Genomic DNA, 9,177 nt, shown 5'->3' on the forward strand with positions numbered 1-9,177 from the left:
CAATAGTATGAGCTACTCGAGTTGCTCCTTCGTCTCCACCTTTCGAGACGTGCACCATTCATGGAAAAGTCGATCCCTGATATTTGCAAACTCCATGAAGATGTGCTTCGAAGTCTTCTTTAGGTTCCGAAACTTCGTCTGTAAGCTTCCGGCACCAACTGGTAAGCCATCAGCACCACCTTCACAGCGTCGTAATCACTTGAGTCATCCACCGACAATGTGGAGTATTCAATTTGGGCCTTCCCGGTTAGGACGGACTGGATCATGATTGCTCAATTCTCTCTTGGCCTATCCAATGATGCAGCTACCTTCTCAAAGGCAGCAAAAAACTTAGACTTCTTTTTCGTTGAATTTGGGAACCATCTTAATGTTCCTTACAGGGTCGAAATTACTTGCTTCTTTTGTTTCCCTCCTAACTTTAGCACTTCCAATTCGTGTAGTCTTTCCTTCTCTTTTTCTTATCTTTCTTGTTCCTCTCTCGTTTCTTCCCTTTCTTGCTCTTCTCTTTCCCTTTCTTTTCTTTCTTCTCTTTCCTTCTCTCCCCTTTCCTTTTTTCTTCGTTCTTCTCTTTCTCACTCTTCTTTCTAGTATTTCCAAACGTTTCATTTCCATTTCCTTTTCTTTCATTTCTTTTTCTAACTCTAGTTTTTTCCACTCTATCTCTAGATTTATCTCTAATGCATGCAATTTCACAGTGAGTAGACAGATATTCAGTTCACTAGTATCACTCTTACTGTCACTGCCTCTGTCTTTCTTTTCCGTGGAAGCCCTTTCCATAGAAATGGCTTCCATTTCCATTTCAGAGATGGAAATGGAAGGTAGCACATTTCTACCTTCCATTTAGAAGGTAGAAAAAAGGAGGAATTAGATATGCTACCTTCCTGGTGCCTCATGGAGGAGGTAGATTTTCTACCTTCCTGGAACACAGAGCTACATGTGATGAACGAGCTGGCGTGTTGGGGGCGCGCAGTGTCTCCTCCAGTGTCGCTGCATCACGCCTTGCATGATGCGGAGGAACCACTCTGGAAGACTTGACCATCACCACCGCCAATAACCAACACGGGTGTAGACCTTGGTGTAAAAGACACTGCAGGAGGTTAGGCCTCGCGACCCTCTCCCATAACCCTTGGACCCCTGTGGAAACTCTTCCAACCCTTGGACCCCAGTGGAAACTCTTCCAACCCTTGGACCCCAGTGGAAGCTCTTCCACCCTTGGACCCCAGTGGAAGCTCTTCCAACCCTTGGACCCCAGTAGAAATTCTTTTCAACCCTTGGATCCCAGTGGAAGCTCTTCCAACCCTTTGACCCAGTAGAAGCTCTTCCAACCCTTTGACCCCAGTAGAAGCTCTTCTAACCCTTCGACCCCAGTGGCAACTGGAAATAAACATGAAAGAAAGATTTAAAATCTTGCTGCCATATTAACTGCATTGCTAATGTTGGAGGCAGCACAAACATTCTCCGTAGAAGACAAGGTTGTATATGTTTGTAGTGTGTAACCTGGGAACCGTTGATCACCAGCGTATTTGTGTATCACCCCCTAGGGTCCAAGGAGTGTCTGGGGTGTCAGGGGAGGAGCAGTATCTCTGACAGGGAACAGTCGCATCTTCAGGTAGTCTCCTGTGCTTTCGTCCTGCCTCCACTCATCTCTCACGGGTGGCTCCTAGTAGCTGTTAGCACGCAACAGCCGCCACACCCCCATGAACACTTCAACTGGCAAGCAAAACCAGGTGAGGGGTAACCGATGGTCTGAGACCTCTCAGTGAGTAGCTTATCTACCATATATGCAAGACTGGACCCAGCAGATTGCACGGAGGAAACCACCAGAATGGTTCAATGGGCAGGAAGACGGACCAGCAAAGCGTTGATGAGCGCAACAGGGCGCAGTGAGACACGGGACACACTGCTGGCAATCCACTGCATCTTAACCTATCTCCCGCCGTCTCGACTTGCCCCTGAATCCAAATACGCAAAAATGAGAAAATAAGGCTGAGGATTTGTGCAACTTTCCCTCATTTTAATCTAAGTGGAATACAAGTCGTGACTTCAACCCACACCGCACAATCTCAATTCCTGTAGTGGTGGGCAAGCGGCGGGCAGCAGGTACACTGCTACCCGCAGCAGGTACACTGCTACCCACAGAAGGTACACTGCTACCCGCAGCAGGTACACTGCTACCCGCAGCAGGTACACTGCTACCCGCAGCAGGTACACATACACTGGAAGCTGTAGTTACAGACATGCACTCAGGCGGCTCAGGGCATAGGAATCAGTCTGTACTGGACCGAAACAGCTGCAGAGTTTGGCAGCCCCCTGGGTATCTAAGCAGCCCTCTTCAGGACGCACTCTGCTCACCTCCATGGAGGAAGGGGCTAGAAAATGTGCCTTAAACATAGTCTGCTTCAATTCACCTTGGCCAGAAAGCCGTGGGTGGTAGAGATCCCTCACAGAGGTCAAATAAATACAAAGAAAAGAGTGAGGGTGCTCAATCCCGATACTTAGAATGTTCAAACTCTGCTGGTTAACACCAAGGCAAACAGACCAGAAAGGCGAACTGCACCAGTTGCAAAGGAATTAGCACACTACAATGTGGACATTGTACTTATCACTCAGTGATAAGTGCTTGACTGACAATCTTCTTGAGGTTATCTTGAGATGATTTCGGGGCTTTAGTGTCCCCGCGGCCCGGTCCTCGACCAGGCCTCCACCCCCAGGAAGCAGCCCGTGACAGCTGACTAACACCCAGGTACCTATTTTACTGCTAGGTAACAGGGACATTCAGGGTGAAAGAAACTTTGCCCATTTGTTTCTGCCTCATGCGGGAATCGAACCCGCGCCACAGAATTACGAGTCCTGCGCGCTATCCACCAGGCTACGAGGCCACCCCAAATTGACAAAGGTCAATTTACAGAACGTGGTGGTGGATACACATTTTTTCTGGAGTAGTCGCAGTAGAGCGAAACGACGAAAACCTGATGTTGGAATTGCCACTAGATCCCACCTCACCCAGAAATTTCCTAAGTTCCCAGAGGGCATCAATGACCACCTAATGGCACTTCAGCTCCTGCTTGGAAGCAAAAAAAAAGTACAACACTGATCAGTGCGTATGCCCCAACTTAGACCAATCCAGATGACATCAAGAAAAAAATCAATGTGGAATTCGACAACCTCATTGCAACAGTCTGAAAATCAGAGAGACTTATTATCCCCGGGGACTTCAACACCAGAGTAGGTACAGACTACCATTCCTAGGAAGGAAATATTGGAAGACATGGCACTGGCAAGTGCAACAGCGAGCCTTCTGCTCCTGACGTTGTGTGCTGTGCACGACCTCATCATCACTAACACTGTTTTGCCTTCCCTCCCACAACAAGACATCACTGATGTACTCTCACTCTAGGCATTGGCCTAGAGTGAGAATCAATCATTGGATTGATTATGTCACCACCAGGAAGACAGACAGGCAGGACATGACAGTGACTAAGGCCATGTGTGCTGCCGACTGCTGGACTGACCATCATCTCATTGTGTCCAAGTGCAAACTTCATATCCTGCCCACGTAAAGACCCTAAGGTCAGAAGACTGTAAAGAGACACCAAGTTGAAGAACAGCAAAGTTGCTGAAGAACTTTCCAACGACCTAGAAGGCAGGATGCTGGACACACAGGAGAATGGCCAAGACAGCATTGAAGTGGGGTGGGCAGCCTTCAAGTAGCGTAAAGTACGCCTACGACTGTGCGGAGCACCTGAGCAGGTGAGCTCATTAGGCTCCCCTGCTCAGGTGGTGCACAGGTACGTAGACGCGCGGTGTTCTGGGGGATTCCACGGTGTGTGGCGCGTGCCGGATGCATGGCGTTCGGCTGCGCGACACTTGACAGAGGGTCATGTTGGAGTGGGGGCGGGGGCTATGGGGTGGTATGTGGTCATGTAGGGAGAGTAAAGGAAAAGGAGAGGAAAAGTAGTAGATGAAAATGTATGAGTTTGTGCCATAGAGTTAATCCTGTGTGAAGATAGATATATAGATGGATAGATAGATGCGAGTATGTAGGTTATGTAGAGGAGGGAGAAGTCCCCTTACCTGGCAAGGATATGTTGAGGAGGGAGGGGTCCCCCCTACCCGAGAGGGTAGGAGACCAGGCTCTTAAGATGACTATGGGGAGGGGAGAAGGAGGGGAAAGGGGGGGAGGGGATCAGGCGGCTGGTTTGTGTGTGATAGTGGAGACATTATTATTCTTAAAGAATGTCTGCTTTATGTAAGGAAAGAACCGTTTAACTTTTCTCTCACCCAATCCACTTGTGTCACCGGTGTTCAATGGCGGTGATTAGTTAGACGCCAGAAAAGATCATGTTAGCGGTGAGGACATCTCACCGTCAAATGGTGTGTGACAATGGTTTTTTTCTGTACACCGTGTGTGGATCTCTATCTCTCCCTCCCCCCTTCACCCTTACAACTAGCTTGCTTCTAGAGCGAAGTGTATAATGTCCACATTGACTTGAGGTTTGCACCAGGGCGTAATAGTAACAGGAGCAGGTCGCTCACCCCCAGCACCTTAGGCTATGTGGGGGGCCGGGCCATGCGTACTCTTGGACATTCCGTGCTTGAGTGACCAGTACAGGCATTAGCTGCTGGGGTCATATGTCCCTCCCCCACTCCCACAGCCCCTCGGTGCAGGTGACAGACAGCATCAATCACTCGACAATTTCACACACTTCACATTACCTCAGTCCGTGGTCTGGAGGAATACTTTGGAGGTGTCGGATAACCTCGTGAGAGTTTAACATAAGTGTAGTGTAGTGTTACCACACACCATAGCCAGAAGGTGGTGTTTTCACACTACTGAATGAATAAATATATGCAATTTTAGATCTAACCCTAGGAGCTTCACCATTACACACATCTGTGGTAGAGGTTTGAGGTGGGATGATCATAGCCTCACTCCAGCAGCACCACCAGGGGCCTCGTAGCCTGGTGGATAGCGCGCAGGATTCGTAATTCTGTGGCGCGGGTTCGATTCCCGCACGAGGCAGAAACAAATGGGCAAAGTTTCTTTCACCCTGAATGCCCCTGTTACCTAGCAGTAAATAGGTACCTGGGAGTTAGTCAGCTGTCACGGGCTGCTTCCTGGGGTGTGTGTGTGTGTGTGGTGTGTGGAAAAAAAAATAGTTAGTAAACAGTTGATTGACAGTTGAGAGGCGGGCCGAAAGAGCAAAGCTCAACCCCCGTAAAAACACAACTAGTAAACACAACACCACCTAACCCAACTCCCCTCCACAACCCTGTGCTATACCTCAAACGCGACATTCATTCATTCTCTCTCTCTCTCTCTCTCTCTCTCTCTCTCTCTCTCTCTCTCTCTCTCTCTCTCTCTCTCTCTCTCTCTCTCTCTCTCTCTCTCTCTCTCTCTCGGGCTGAGCCGTTAGTGAAATTCCTGGCTTCAATTGCTGAGACATAGGATCTACAGTTTCGTCAGGTTGCCCTTAAGCCATTAGGATTGTATGAAACTGTGTGCAACAGCAGACTTTTAATATCACAGCAAGACAATGTCACAGAAAGTTCAACGCTCGTATACTGAAGGAGTGAGCGAGGCACTTAGAAACGTAACGTTGAAATCATCTTTCTGTCCGATGTCCGAATATCATTATTGAAATGTGAACCATGTTAAGCCAAACACAATATCTCCAGTTCATCTCTCTTACCATATAAATATTACTGTGTGTGACAGTTTTCGCTCTCTGTAACACAATGTAACGCAACGGAACATAATGAGGAAAACATCTTTCTGCTGTTCAAATATAGCACATAACTGTGGGAGCAAGCATTCGAGCGGTGTGCCTCTTGTTTTATGTCTATTGCATGACTGGGTTAATGGTAACTATATCCTTACACTTAGTAATGTAACGCGGAAATTAACTTTCTGTCTGATGTCCAAATAACACTATTGAAATGTGGACCATATTTATCCATTACATTCCAAACACAAATAAAATATTAGTGCATGCTTGTTTAGTTCTTGTATCACGTTATATCAACATTACGTAACGTAACGTAACGTAACGTGGAAAACTTCTTTCTGTCTGATGATCAAATAGCATTTGAAAAAAATGACGTCAGATTGGCCTTACGTCATTAGGACTGTATGGCACTGCGCGCAACAGTAGGCTTTTAATATCATACCAAGACAATGTCACAGAATGTTCAACGCTCTTATACTGAATGAGGGAAACATCAATCCATCTCGTTAGGGTCCGACCTTCGTTAAAGTTCGGTCGTGTCACTCCTTAGCACCGAGGTTTTCACTCTGCATCGCCCTTCACTCTCATCCCCCATTAGTGCTCGATCCAGCAGAAAAAAAAGAGACTGGTGCTATCATAGAGGAATGCAAATAGAATGTCCATCTCTCTCTTAATACGTTTATTCAATAACTCCTAGACATAACATAACATAATGTAGCTACAGATTTATCCTGGTAAAACAAACATACATACAATAGTGAATCTTAAAGGTGTTTATATAGAATATCCAACTCTGTCTTAATACTTTTATTCAATAACTGCTAGACATTAACATAACATAACAAACGTCTACAAGTCTGCTGATTTTATTGGATGATCCATAGATGTGTGACTCCTCTTGCATGATATTATGATGATAGATGGAATTACTGGTGTCAATTTCACTTTGCCTCAGATCTACAAGATCTTGTTGAAGTTCTCGGTGTACTGCTGCTCTCAGATTGCTCATTGTCAATCCAAGCTGACATTCAACGGCTCCTTTAAAGGCAGATTCCTTGGGTAACTTAGCAGCTCTATCACGCATTCTGAGGCCAACATGAGATGGAGACCACATGAAATGGACTCTGTTACCATCCTTAATAATTTTGTTGTATTTTTGTCTAGCTTCGGACACGAGCGTGCTACAGTTATCTTTTAAAGCGTTGAGAGCATTTAAGGATGATAAGGAGTCACTTACAATTAATGTATCAAGTTTGGAGACTTGTACACATTTCAGTGCAAGTAGCAAGGCAAATAGTTTGGTCTGAAGGGTAGAGGAACAGTTGTTTATACGGACTCCCCACTCAAAGTACAAGCCATCGCCCATTGTCAGAACAACTGCATTTCCAGCTGCACCCGTGGTGCGGTGTAGGGAACCATCAGTGTATATGATTTGGGAGAGAGAATGCTCTGTGGACAGAGCATCAATATGGCTTAAGGCGTTAAGCTTTGCCTCAAGACGAAGCTTAGGCTGATCTCTAATTTGCTTCTTGGGTGGAAAGGGAGGGATTGAAATTGGAAAAGGTGAAATCTCCCACAGTGGGGAAAAGTGCCATTGTTGTTTCTCTTGGTACAAATCATGAACATGACACATTCTGAGTTGAGTTCCAGTTTTTGTTATCGATTTGGAACAATGCTGGTCTTCAATAAAGAAATTATGGAGGGCTTCTGTGCAAGGGTTAGGATGAGTTAGCCTAAGCATTTTTATACCAATTTGACAGTTAATTTCAGTAACACGATCAACAACGCTCGAAATATTAAGTTTCTTTCTCATATTAAGTATCTTTGTGGTACGAGGCCAACCATGGATTATCATCAAGGATTTGTTCTGCAATTTTTCAAGCCCTCCAAGCTTTCTTTCAGGCATCAAACAAGCAGAGGTGCAACATAATCCACTAAAGATCTGATGTATGCAAGGTACATCATTTTGACAATTCTGACACCGACCTGCCTTAGCGAGATGACTGTGTACAACAGTAGCCCCAGCGAAAACAAAGACTTTTAATATCATAGCAAGACAGTGACACAGAATGTTCAGCACTCAATATTTTTATTCAAGCACTGATAACATAGCATAATGTAAGATTTTTTTCACATTTCACATCGTGTGTGTAGATTTAGTTTGCCATAGGTCCTCCATATGCAACTCCACGACCAAGAGACGGCTTCCTGAACCTTGCAGGAATCAACCTCACTGAGGACCAAGTCACTCTCCTAAATTTGGGTATAAACTGTCACGTTATGTTCAGACCAAGTGAGATGGCCCGGAAAGTGGTGTTGGAGATCCTGTTGTACGACATATTCGACCTCGAGACACAAAAGAAGGTCACCCCAAGGACACCTTAAAGCAGAACTTTTTGCAGAAGGAGGAAAGAATCGAGGCAACTACAGAAGCACCATACTGTCCTCCGAGCTCAAAGCGGCCTGGAAACCCACTTCGGCCAATCATCAGCCAGATACCCACACCCACGTACAGACTGGCAAAGCGACTCAAAGGCTTGCTAACTCCTTATGTCCCTTGCGCCTTCAGCCGGAAGTTTCCAAAGGAATTTGTTGACTTACTGCGGAGTACACGGGCCACAGGGATAAGAGCCTCGTTGGACGTAGAATCACTGTTTACCAATGTACCTGTGGATGAAACAATCGGGATGATAGCGGACAGAGTGTATCGTGATCCGGCCTGTACTCCTCTTGACATACCCGAAAACATTCTAAGGAAACTACTCCAAGCTTGTACTAAAGTGGCACCCTTCTTGAGCCCGGATGGGCACATGTATAAGCAAGTAGATGGGGTCGCCATGGGTTCTCCCCTAGGTGTCCTGTTTGCGAACTTCTACATGGGTACCATCGAACAAAAGGTTTTAGTCGACATGAACTTGAAACCGGCCATATACTGCAGGTATGTTGACGATATTTTTACACAGGTACCTGATGTCAGACATCTGCAGGAGCTGAAGGAGGCATTTGAGCGGAATTCTGTGTTGCGTTTCACTTACGAGATGGAGAAGGATGGGAAGCTGCCCTTTCTAGATGTAACAGTCATGGAAAGGAGCGGAGGTTTCCACAATGCAGTCTACACTAAGGAAACAAACATAGAAATGTGCCTCAATGCCTACAGTGACTGCCCAGACAGGTACAAGAGGAGTGTTGTTAACGCTTATGTCGACTTTGCTCTCAGCCACAGCTCAGGATGGAAGCAAGTCGATGAAGAACTCTGTAGGGTAAGGCAGGTTCTAGTCAACAATGGCTTCTCCAATGTTTTCGTTGAAGACACCATAAGAAGGAAGGTGAAATGGCATGCAACCTCTGAAGAGACAACTAACACAACACCTGTACCCCCTATTAGACTATTTTACAGGAACTTCTTTTCCACAGCTCATAAAACAGAAGAAAGGACCTGAAAGATATT

The 9,177-nt window shown here is 46.0% G+C and overlaps 1 protein-coding gene across 1 annotated transcript; it reads right to left on the reverse strand.

Moving 5' to 3' along the window:
* Positions 1 to 418: 418 nt before the first annotated feature.
* LOC138363457 (uncharacterized) lies at positions 419 to 6,813 on the reverse strand. Its single transcript, XM_069322683.1, has 2 exons — positions 6,680 to 6,813; positions 419 to 674 (listed from the first exon to the last, which is right to left on the reverse strand). The coding sequence occupies exons 1-2, from the start codon at positions 6,811 to 6,813 to the stop codon at positions 419 to 421; spliced, it is 390 nt and encodes a 129-aa protein (XP_069178784.1).
* Between the last annotated feature and the right edge of the window lie 2,364 nt (positions 6,814 to 9,177).

The sequence above is a fragment of the Procambarus clarkii genome, chromosome 1 (genome assembly GCF_040958095.1).
Source record: "Procambarus clarkii isolate CNS0578487 chromosome 1, FALCON_Pclarkii_2.0, whole genome shotgun sequence".
Classification (NCBI taxonomy): Eukaryota; Metazoa; Arthropoda; class Malacostraca; order Decapoda; family Cambaridae; genus Procambarus; species Procambarus clarkii.